Source organism: Artemia sp. Qi Xiang Cuo, chromosome 4 (assembly GCF_049724085.1).
Source record: "Artemia sp. Qi Xiang Cuo chromosome 4, ASM4972408v1, whole genome shotgun sequence".
NCBI lineage: Eukaryota > Metazoa > Arthropoda > Branchiopoda > Anostraca > Artemiidae > Artemia > Artemia sp. Qi Xiang Cuo.
In genome coordinates this window covers 9,477,360-9,489,834 of record NC_142797.1, presented here as the reverse complement: position 1 = coordinate 9,489,834, position 12,475 = coordinate 9,477,360, and the positions used below count along the sequence as shown (strand labels likewise).

Genomic DNA, 12,475 nt, shown 5'->3' with positions numbered 1-12,475 from the left:
TTCCTGATGCTCTCAAAGTGCTCGGATTATTGTTTTGTATGAAGGTGGACCAAGGAATGATCCGGCAAATTATCAACTAATTCCAGTTTTATCAGTATTTAGTAAAATATTTGAAAAGGCTATGCTTTTTCATCTTCTTAATTTTCTTAAATCCAAAAATTTTCTTTATGATTTTCAATTTGGTTTCCAAACGAAGCACTCCACTGAACATGCCTGCATGTTCCTTTTGAATTTTATTCATTCTGCGTTAGATTCGGGATTGATTCCGGCTGCTGTATTCTTGGATATTCGTAAGGCTTTAGATTCCTTGACCCATGAAATTCTTCTATCACAGATGTCTCATTTTGGCATAAGGGGAAGTGTATTTTTATGGTTCCAGTCTTATTTGAAGGATAGGTTAATTTCTGTTGATCCACTTTTCCGGTCACCCTCGCAAGTCAATTTTGGTGTCCCCCAGGGATCAATTTTAGGGCCAGTGCTATTTTTGGTTTATGTACATGATTTTTATTATGTTGTAAAAAAGCAGAAACTTATTAATTGCTGTAGACTTTGTCATCCTAAGCCTTCCCTTGCCCATAATGGCAACTATAGTTCGCCTTCTTCTGATGTCCTTGTTTGTTTTGCTGATGATAGCACACTTGGCACTTTGGGAAACTGCGAATCCAAGCCTCGATTGAATTTGGAAAATTTGTTTGAGAGGGTGATTTTGTGGCTTGGTGCTAATTATCCTACTCTGAATTTTTCTGAGTCCAGTTTTTTTATTTTTTCGCGTGTTTCTCAGGTTTATCTCCAGTTATCAGAAATTCACCAGCCAAATGGAATAATTCATAGATCTAATGACCAATATGTTCGTTTTTTGGCACTTTTTTTGACGAAAACCTATCTTTCAAACGTCATATTGATTTTATTAAAATGAAGATATGCAGGAGTCTCGGTATTTTAAGGAAACTTAGACATACTTTTCCAGGATCGATTTTGAAAATCCCTTTTCACTGCTTGATCCAATCTTAAGTTTCTTACTGTCCAATTGTGTGGATGTCAACTTTTCCTTCACTGCTAAAACCACTTTCTAAGGTTTACAATAAAGCTAGAAACCCCATTCAGGAGACTAATCGTTCATTAGTTATACCATTACTTAATCTTGAGTAACTATACATTTTGTCATGTGCATGTTTTACTTCTTCTCAGCTTCATGGTGACATCTCACAGCCTGTAGGTTTTCCGCTATCTTTTATCTCGGATCAATATTATTATTATCTTTGCCATATGAAAAATCTTGTTCAAATCGTATTTATTACTTGTATAAGATAAGAATTTCAGCCCCTAATAGCGTGCCATGCCGCTTGGCTTACCTTGTTTCAATCTGCTCAACGGTGCCGCTCATTCGGCTCGTTTAAAAAAATATTTAAACATTCTTTGGCTTCGTAGATGTTTTTTTTTTGAATCGATTTAATCTTATTAATTAATTTAGTTTATTTATTCTATTTTTTCAATAGTTTTCATTTTATATATATTTCTTTTCTTCTCCTTCATATGTGAGTAAGTGATCATTTTAAATTTTCTTTTGTTTTTCATCTCTGAGTAAGCAACTCATTTGTCTTCCCCCTTTGTACAGGCCAATGAGCCTTTGTGGGAGTAATAACATGTAATATTGTATGTGTATCTAATGAAGAATAAAACTTATCTTAACAAACCGTTTTCCTTAGTCCACTTTGCAAACTGAAGAAAGAAAGAAATTTTGTTTAAGTTTTTCAAGAAAGTCTGTTACGTTAACCAGCATGAATTCGGCGCAGATGGGCCGAATTCGCTTCTAGGCGTTTACCCCCCCCCCCCCCCGGCGATTACCCCCCGGAAAATACCCTCCTAAAAATACCCCCCTGCAGAAAATACCCCTCTGTGGAAAATACCCCCTCGCAGAAAACACCCCCGTTAAACACCCCCGTTAAACAAAAAGGGGGAGGGGGCAAACACGACAACTGCCCTGTGTGCCGTGGCTGGGGGTTGCCCAGTATAATCAAATTTATCTCTTTGATTCTGCTGTTTTGCTTATATTTGAGTGGGGAGGGTGGGGTGGTGTAATTAATGTTTACCCAGGAACAACTGATTGACTTAATGACCTGGGAGCCCTGCATTAGAGTTTTGGGTTGTGAAGAAATGTCCTGATTCTCTCTGAAAGGGGGGGGGGCGTGGCTGGGGGTTGCCTACTTTGACCAAATTTATCCCTTTGATTCAGATTTTTTGCTTATATTTGAGTCGCGAGGGTGGGGTGGTTTAATTAACGTTTACCAAGGAACAACTGATTGAATTAATGACAACATGGGACCTCTGCATTAGAGTTTAGATTGTGAAGAAATGTTCTGATTCTCTCCGGGAAGGGGGGCGTGGCTGGGGGTTGCCTAATTTGATCAAATTTATCTCTTTGATTCTGCTTTGGGAGTCCTGCATTAGCGTTTAATTAGTGAAAAAAAAATTCTGATTCTCTCTTACCGTTAAGTGACAACAAAGCAAGATCTGATAAGACAATAAAATAACCGTCAGTTTGACAGTTCTGGCTAAATTAGAAGCTCCAATTAAATTTTTTAGTCTGACGTACAAAGTTCGGTTAGAATTAGCTATTTTAATTTTTGTGTTAAAGAATTTTAATTTCGTTTCCTAGTGTATTGACAAGTAAACAAAACCTGTATTTAAAAAAAAAAATAATCGGAACTTTTGGGAAGATTTTCTGATGTATATTTGAATGATAAAATCGAAAATGTGAGTAAAGTTTGTCTTGAATCAATATATTTTACCTGATAACTTTTGAACATTTGACATTTCAGGCAATAAAAAAATTCAAAAGATTATTGCATGCAAATATGGATATTTAAAAAAATGACAAAATGTGACGGCAAAAATTGTCAAATTAACAATAGAAGACAACAAAATATGACTATATTTCAGAATCAAGCCTTCAAAGCTGCTTTAGAAAACTCTTAAACTATCAAAAAAAAAAAAAAAGTTTTCTGCTTTAGAAAACTTTCTTTAACCGTCGAAATTTGGAGAAGAAAAAAATGATAAAATGTGACGACAAATGAAGCTATATTTAGGAGTTGAGTTTGAAATACTCAGCTACCAGTTGCTTTGAAAAACTACACTGTAAGAATTCGAAAAAAATATGACAAAATTTAATGACAAAGTAACAATAGATGACTATAAAATTCGACAGTGTTTGGAAATTGAGACTTTGCAGCTGCTTTAAGAAAGCTATTCTAAATTATAAACATTTGAAAGAAAAATAAATCCAGAGCACCCAAATTTAAACAAAACAGACGGAAAAAATTGTACAATAACTACAAGCCATGGAAAACTTGGGATTTTTGAATTTAGTGTCAATAAGTTCTGCTAGAACCATTTGTTTTACATTTTGAACCAAAAGAAAGAACATTCTGTTTAGTCCCCAAGCGTAACCAACTATGTTTTTCTATTTTTAGGAGGTCAACACGTCTCGACAGCTACAAATAGACCCCAGGGACATATCAGTAAAGATCCCACAGGCTCAGTTGACTCAGCAGGGTCATAAAAATTTGCTTGAGTCTATTATTGAGAGAAATGTTAGAAATAAGCTACAACCAAATGCTCTTACTTTCGAACTGGACAATCAGAAGAGGAAATCTTTACTATTGGAAAAGGAAAATGAGGCATTGCGAAAGAAAGGTGATTTACCCCCCCCCCTCCCCCCAACGACAAAATTAAGGAATAAACAATATATATTGTACTAGCTTACCTGTCGCGATTTGCTGCAATCATAAAAGACAGAAAATTCAAGGAAATATCCCCTCGGAAAATTCTCCGCATGGACAATTCTCCCCTTGTAAATCCCCCTCACGTGGTAAATTCTCCCTTGCGGAAAAATCCGAAAGTTCCCATCAGTGAGAAACTCTTCCTCCGTGGAAAATCCCCATCCCAAGGAAATTCCTGCTCGACAATTCCCCTTCGTTGGCGAATCGAGTCCAAAAAACTAAAAACACGGTAATAAGTAGAAGGGCCTTATTGACTCGTGTCACGCACCCCTGCTGCCATCTACAATTTAGTTTAATGCTGACGGGACATAATTTATTCAAGGATTATCGATCGAGTCTAATGTGGGTGTGTCAAGGTCAATCGATCTGTTGTTGTTTGGCCACGTGCGAATGACATGAGGAGTTATTTACTTAATCGATCTGGGACAAAATTTATAAATTGAGTATCTAACTATTCTAATTGTTGTCAATGTCAAGCTTTCGGGGGGGTTTGTTAAAAGACTTCGGGACCTAGGGGTGAGATTAATTCTAGTTTGGGGACATTATTGATTAAAGGATTATCGCTATAGTCTAATGTGTGTGTGTAAAGTTCAATCGATCTGATGCTGTTTGGCCACGTGCGAATGGCATGAGGGACGATTTACATAATCGATGGGGGAATTATTGATTCACGAGCGTGGGGAATTATGAAACAATATGGTCATAGAGTCCCTAGGGAGAAAGATTACGTAATCGCTCAATGACCTCTTTTTTCAAGGTCGATTTATTTGATGTTTTTCTCGGCTAGCCTGCCCTGAGAACTTGATTTACATAATCGCTAGGGGAAATTATTGATTCACGAAGGGGAAATTAAGAAACAAACATGGCTTCATTGTTGTTTGGCTAGCCTGGCCTGAGAACTTGATTTACATAATCGTTATGTGAAATTATTGTTTCAAGATGGTGTAATTATTAAACAAACAGTTCTTAATTTTTGTTTGGCTAGCCTATCCAGAGAACTTGATTTACATAATCGCTAGTGGTAATTGTTGATTCATAAAGGGGGGAATTACGAAACATTAAGATTTCTTTAATCTTTAGCCCTGAGGTATTTATTTATTATTGTTGTTTTGGACAAGTGCATGCTAGGGGTGAATGTCAAGGTGTCCTGGAACATGAAACAGTTAGATCACATGTGTCCTTCTCAACCAATCATCGAGTCGGATACATCCTCCTTCTCAGCCAATCAGAGACGTGCTTACATATGATTTTCCCGTTACATAACAATTCGCCCTTTAGATTTCGTATATAACGGGTATGCAATGTGATTAAATTATCAGAAAGTTCAAGAACACATTTCAAACAACTAGAATGGATACTATTGATGAAGTTGACGTCTTTGCAACTACAATTAGCCCTGTAAGTTCTGTTTTCATTTTTATTTTCAAAATTATTTTTTTTTCCGTGGTCACCCTCTCCCCTCTTCTGTTAATGCCCCCCCCACCCCGATCCCAACCGCCCGAGAATATGTTCATACTCGATACAATGAAGAAAATACGCTCTTTTTCGTTATGTCAAACATATCGGTCTTTCCCCAACAGTTTACGAACAGAATTATGTTGTATATATATTCCGGGTCTTATATAAAAGAAACTGTCAACTGTCTGTCAATCCTTAATATAGTGTTTTCACCGCTATGGCTTTGACTTACAGATTTCTCTCAATGATTTAATCATATGATAATTACTGACACCCCTTTAAAGGACATCCGGCTTTGCTAAATCCTTATGAATTTGGATAGCAAAAGCTTCCGCTGAAAAAAATGATACTTTTTCCAGTTAAATTAAAATCAGTTTCGCGTGAAAAGAGAATGTCAAGTCTAACACCTCCATTGTAAGGTGAAAACAAAATTTTTCATCTCGTGAAAAGTAAGGGGGATTGGGTTTAAGAAAAAGATACAATGCACTATTATGCGTAAATTGAATAGCATTTTTACCATATATTTCGGTGGGGGGAGGGGATATTTTTCAATGTCTTTTCTCAGGGATATTTTCCATGGGGTTATTTTCCGTGGTCTGTTTTTCTGGGGGGGTGTGATAAATATACAAACTAGGCCGGCCTTTGAACGGATCAGTGAGCCGTAATTATTCTGTCTCCGAGTCAAAAAAGTATGAATTTATAATATTTCACTAAATTTTTTTATCTTTTTTGTGTAATTTTAAATTATTTTTTAACTTCAATGTGGGGGGGGGGGGAGTGGTTTTTTTCCCTTTTCTTGTTACTCCGTGATTATGTCAGTGTTGGATATTGTCAGTTGACTGTTTTTGGTGGGGTGTTATAATATACACAATAGGCCGGATGTTGAAAGGGTCAATGAGCCCTAATTCTCAGATTAAAAATCAAGCGATATCTTTAGGTGCTGGTGAGGAGGTATTTTTCCATGTCGTGTCTCAGTTTTATTTTCCGTTGGTTGTTGTTGGGGTTTATTTTTTTTTCTGGGGGGTGTGATAAAGATAATCCATAGTAAGGACTGTTAACTGCTTAGTGATCCGTAAGTATCATATTCAAAAAAGGATTAACGTAGTAAATTTCATGACTTATTTTTACTTTTTGCTTTTTTAGTGATAAACTAAACAAAATTGAAAGGATGAGGGTGCTAACTTTCTTTCTGTAAAAAAGGGGGGCAAATTATTTAGATACTAACTTTTTCTCTTCTTTTTAAGGACAATTGTGAAGAATGCATACCCCCTCCACCCAAGAAAGCAAAAGTGGACGAGGCAGCCACCATACAGTCCGGTCGAAAACCGAAAAGAGAATGGATGGCTTCTTATAATATGGAGAACCCTGCCGACTCATCTATGCAAGATCGTGAAATAGCCGACCCAATCGCACAGAAACATAGCGATGCCGTTCCGTACACCCTCCAACACTCGCTATCCAGGCCTTCTGGCACCCAAGTGCAGCCGAGATATAAAAATGTAAGCATTTTTACCTCTAGTTATAGAAATATCTATCAATTTCATCCAACTTTTATAGGCCTGGTTCCACATGCAACATTTTCGAACACTGCGTAAAAGTATATCTCAATGGTGCTATTTAAAGATTTTTTCTCCCAAAAGTACATATAATGTTCCCCCCTTTTAATCACGTCAAGTGCTCGAATTCGCCATTTGGATAAATTTGATTAGTTACGACAAAAAAAAAAGGCACTATATTATGGTAATTGTAGGGTTTGGTAATTTCTATTGGGAGATAAACGAATGGTTCACCTTGCCTCTACAAATATTACAAAAAAAAAAACTTTATATCTGAATGAGTTGTGTATCATGAGAGGAGATGGCTATCCTTTTCAAATCATGTTTTTTCCCATAGCATATAAAGAGTATTAATTTTAAATTTTTTTTGGAGTATTTGTTTGAAAAAAATAAAAACCTACTATGTCATGTTTTCACCCTTTTGCTAAATTATATTTGTGAAGCAAAAAAAAAAATGCACTATATTATGGTCATAATAGGGTTTGGTAGTTTCTATTGCTATATAAACTAATGGTACACCATAACTATTCTAATATTATAAAAAAAACTATTTATCTGAAGGAGTTGTTTACCATGAGTGGGGTTGGCTACTATTTTCAAATCATGTTTTTTTTTCCACATAGAAGATAAAGTTTATTAATAATAATTTTTATTGGGATGAATTGTTTGAACAAAAACAAAACCTACTATGTCATGTTTTAGATTGTAAATATCTTATACTAATATACGATATGTCGTGGGTCCGGGGGGTGCTGTGGGGGCAAGGTTAGGGACGTGTCGGAGGATGCGCCACGGGTCAGGGACGCGTTGGGGGACGTGCCACGGGGCAGGTACGCGCCACGGGCTCGAGAAGCATCGCGGGACGCGAGGCGGGCCCAGAGATGCGCCACTGGGTTATGGGGGGGCTCCGAGCCGCGCCAGGGGCGAGGTACGCGCAACAGAGGGGGACGGGGGTAATGTGCAACGAAAAAAAAAAAAATTTGAATACTTTGAAAATAAACGACCAAATTGTCGCCTTCTATGTCATATCTTAGATTATCTTCAGTCGTATTAACAAAGTGTTATTAAGCAATAATAATCCAAATTTTAAAAGCTGTAGGGCTGATTTGAACACTTTGAAAATAAGTTATTTTTCATTTATAGGTTGGTGCATTGGTCCCCTACTCACCATCGAGTGACGAAGAGGAGGAAGGGGCAATGGACCTTCAGGACAATTCAGCCATCAGTGACTGGCACGCTATTATTAATTTCATTGATGTACCTTTTAATATTGATGAGTTTTTTGATGATTTTTTAACTAATTTAGATAATAGCACAGTTGAGATGGTAGACTTGAGCCCGAATACTTTACAATTTTTAATTTATTTTACAGGGAACCCTCCAACCTCCGTTACCCTAACTACTCCACTTCGAACACCTGATGTGGAGCTTTCGCCAGTTATTTTTTAACAGCTGGGGGGAGGGGGTAAGATCCACGAGGGGGTGGGGGCAACAACTCTCCCAGACTTTCAACTGTCCAACAGAATTTTAAATCATATAGTTGTTTTCACTGCGATTTTTGGTGACCCTTTTAATTCGCTTTTGTGTGGTAATTTTGTTTTTGACCCTGTAGAAATTGTACACAACTATGTAGATAAAATTCGTGCACTTCTGGAGACCCAAAGTCAATTGTTGGGGGGTAGGGATTCAATTAAGGTTTCCATTGTTTTACAAGTTTTTTATTTGAATGAGGGAAAAAGTGAAGTTTACTATCATTTTATACATTCCGAGATGCGTTTGGTTTATTCAAATTTAGAAAATTTTGAGGGTGTTTTCATGGATTGGGTGGATCAAATTATAACGCATCTCGAGAACTATAATGAAAATGGTAGTGGCTCTCTAGTTCTTTTTGTTGAAAATTTAAGTGTTAATATATGTAAAATTAAGAAAGATTTTATTTTAAGAGGGGGGACTGGTGGGGCTGAAAGGGATACAGTTTTAAATTATAATCCAGATCTAGAGGGTTGTCAAGGTGTCCAGAAGATCTGTTTTGAAACAGATCATATGTGTTTCAAGTATGCTTTCCTCATATCAGCAGTCGAGCCTCTAGATCGGGACGCTACCAAGACGTATTTAGACAATTGGGGTATACATGGGAGGGACGGGTCTAGTTTCCCTGTTGTAGATTTTTATTGCTGAGAAGGAACATACCCAGTAACGCTTCGAGCCATTGATATTTTTGAAAGGGTTAATGCCCATTTGAATATTGGCGTTACTGTGGTACAATATGAAACAGAATTTGAAGATGGAACTCGTTCTAAAAAGAAGGGGGTGGTTTTCCCCGTAAGAGGCCCCTCAGTTGATTTGGTTAAACACTGGGTTTGGATGTTATACACGCCACCGAGTCACCCGAACGCCATCGGTCAGTTTCCCCCTCTCACTGACCTTAGGAGAGGTCGGGGGGAGGGTCCGAATCGGGGGGTACGTGTCTACTGTCCAACGTGCCTCTTTAAAGTCCGGAGTGTTCTGAAACTATGGGGTCATATGAGGCAATGTAGCCGGCACGGCTATAAGACAGCGGAAACGGTTTCAGGGGAGAGGTCCCGTCTAAGCTTCAAAAATTTCCAGAACACCCTTCTCCAATGCACCAAAGTATCTGTAGACTGTGAGGCTAAGTTGGTGGAAGTGAATGACCCAAAATCTCCAAACCTGGTCAAAGAACATCAGGCCATTGCAGTGTCATACGCCCACGCGCACAGAGACATTTCTAACACCAGGCAGTTGTTAGAAATAGTTGAAACATTGGATGAGCGGGACGAGTGCATGGACAAGGCATTGACTAAACTGATTGGCACAGCTAATGGTGATATTTCTCGTTTGAGAAATACGCATTATCCATGGGTGCTGTCTGAAGAGGATCGTCTCGCTATTAAAAATCAAAAATTATGTTGGGTGTGTAAGGGGGAGTTTACAGCGGCGGGGGCGAAGGGGACAAACGGGACACGGGTGGGGCAGGGCACCGTTAGAGAACATGACCAGGTGGGGCAGGAACGATCATCGGGGGTGCGTACTTGGCGGGGCGTTGCGCATCAATCGTGTAATTTAAATGTTAGACAACAGTTTTTTATCCCTGTTTTTATTCATAATTCAAATTATAATTTGAAATTTATTTTACCGACAATGGCACATATGCATAGGGAGGGAGGGGGAGAAGATAGTCCATGGGTAAATAGTTCATTTACCTACAAAATAATACCCAAATCAGCGGAGACGTTATTGCTTCTCGAGCTGAAATGGCAGGCAGTGGATAATGGGCGTACGTGTTGTAATAAAATCAGGTTTTTAGATTCCTTTAGTTTTTTCCCCAAGGAATTGAGTCAATTGATTCAAGTGCAAATAAGCGACAATTTTGATATCTTTCCCTTGCTTAAACAGCACTTTCCAGACAGTGAAATGTATGACCTGTTGACCTGCAAAGGTATATATGCATACGATTATTACTGTTCTGGCGCACGCTTAAGTGAGGAGAAACTACCTCCAATTGAAGCTTTTACAATTCACTGACCAACAGTGAATGCACAGCCGAGGAGTATGAGTTTGCCAAGAAGGTGTGGTCCAAGGGGGATTGTAAAAATGGGTGGGATTATTGTAGACTGTACTTGGCCAGTGACGTTCTAACTTTGCTGGATATAGTCTGTAAGAACACAGACCAGATCTATTCAGAGTTCGGGTTAGATATAGGTTATTATTTTTCAACACCCCATTTAGTAATGGATTTAATTTTAAAAATTAGCAGGGAGGAAATAGGCCTAATCACGGATGTAGACCAACACCTTTTTGTAGAGCGTTCAATGAGGGGGGGGGTATGTTTTTCATGGGGACCGCGTCTTATCAACCGATCCAAGTGGACAAAGCACCGGTGCAAAATCAACTGCAGTGTTCTTGGAAATGAAGTCATTGGGCTCATCGGCAATGTCCAACTACTCTTTGCCTTGTGGGACCTATCAATGGCGTCAGAATCCTGGTGAGTTCCCCGACATTAACACAGTCGAGGACCCCGGATCACAAGGAGGGTTCTTTGAAGTTGATGGTCACATTCCACTGGCGCTTCACGACTCAGTCAAAGATTTTGTCTGTCCCGGTATCACGCGTTCCGGGAGCAGGGGCTCTCTGAGCCCCTACACTCATTCAGTGGTTGAGGATATGGGTATGCATTGGACCCCCTCTAAACATACACTGATTGCTGATTTGGACCCTAAGGAGAAGATTGTTGTTCGCCATGGGCTTTTGCATTGTATGGTGAGCAATGTCTTCAAAATCACCAAAATACCTCGGGTCCTACTGTTCAATCAGCGACCCTACATGAAAACGTTTATCGACACTTTTGTCAATAAACGCTCTAGGGCAAATTCAAAGGTGGAGAAGGAAATTTATAAGCTCATTCTAAATTCAGATTTTGGCAAAAGGTGTGAGAGCATACGTACTAGATCTCACTGCGATGTCGTGACTGACCCTCTCGAGTGTGCACGAATTATGGCCGACCCCAATTTTACATCATTCACGAGCATAGAGGCCGGTATGGTTCTTCTACACAGATGAAAGCGAAATGTAGTACTGAAAAAGAATATCGCAGTCGGTAGTTCAGTAATTGAAATTTAAAAATAAATCCTGTTGTCGTTCTTTTAAATTGTGTGCAAGGTATACGGATCACCGGCGGGGGATGTTCAAGTGTACGATGGTGATACAGATTATCTGCGGTTAAAGGTAAATGGGCCTGAAGATTTGTTTAGTGATTAGCACAAGGGGGACCACATCAGCTTATGGATGGATTTCACCAACTGAAATCCATTCCTCTACCACGGGATGGTGAAACGTCAAGCCCCCAACCAACTATCAATTTTAACTTTAGAGACGGGGAGTGATTTGTTATCCCGGGGGGTTGTCCCGGGTCCCAAAGTCTCTTGTGTGGAAACTTATAGTGGGGAAGAAAAGAAGGCGTTTAAAGGGGTGCCAAAAAACTTTGTAAAGAGCAATTTCAATATGAGCGTGTACAGAGACTGTGTAGAAAGTAGACTAGTGCCAAGAGCACAAGTGCTTGCAATTCGCTCTCTACAGTATAGAAATTATACTGTGAGAGTGGAAAAGAATGCAATGTCGTGTATATCCGACAAGGTCTATGTGCTCGAGAATGGTGTGAGTGTCCTACCCCACGGCCACTATCGTATTTCAGACCGAGTTGAATGCATTGACTATCGCAATCAACTTGGTCTGGATAAATTAACCTAATCTGACACTAACCATCATCACCTAACCTAACCTCTACATAAATTAACCTAACTCAACTGGTCATCTCACCCACGCACTAACCACCGCTACCCCAACCACACACCCAACCTAACCTGTAGCAGTAGCAGTGATGACACCTATTGTTTTTCGCACCGCGGCCCCCGGGGGGAGGGGAGGGGGTCCCTTCCCGCGGCCACCCCGGGGGGGGGGGAGCCCGCCCGCGGTCGGCCGGCCGTCGGCCCCGTGGTCCCCGGGGGGGAGGACCCTAATTTTATAGTAACCGTAATCAAGTTAAACAATGCGCGTTCTTGTGCCCGGGTGTATTTTTTATTGTTGTATAAAAAAAGTGTTATTTTACATAAAAGTTTTTAAGTTTACAAAAAAAAGTTTTGAAGAAAAGTGTTGTTGATGATTGAC

The 12,475-nt window shown here is 39.3% G+C and overlaps 1 protein-coding gene across 2 annotated transcripts in view; it reads left to right on the top strand.

Moving 5' to 3' along the window:
* The window catches only part of LOC148952763 (uncharacterized), a 50,042-nt gene that overhangs the window by 14,232 nt on the left and 23,335 nt on the right, over positions 1-12,475 (top strand). For both annotated transcript variants that reach the window (XM_089088072.1, XM_089088071.1), the window contains exon 2: positions 3,471-3,693. In XM_089088072.1, coding sequence (XP_088944198.1) covers positions 3,471-3,693 — 223 coding nt within the window. The remainder of the gene's footprint in view (positions 1-3,470; positions 3,694-12,475) is intronic.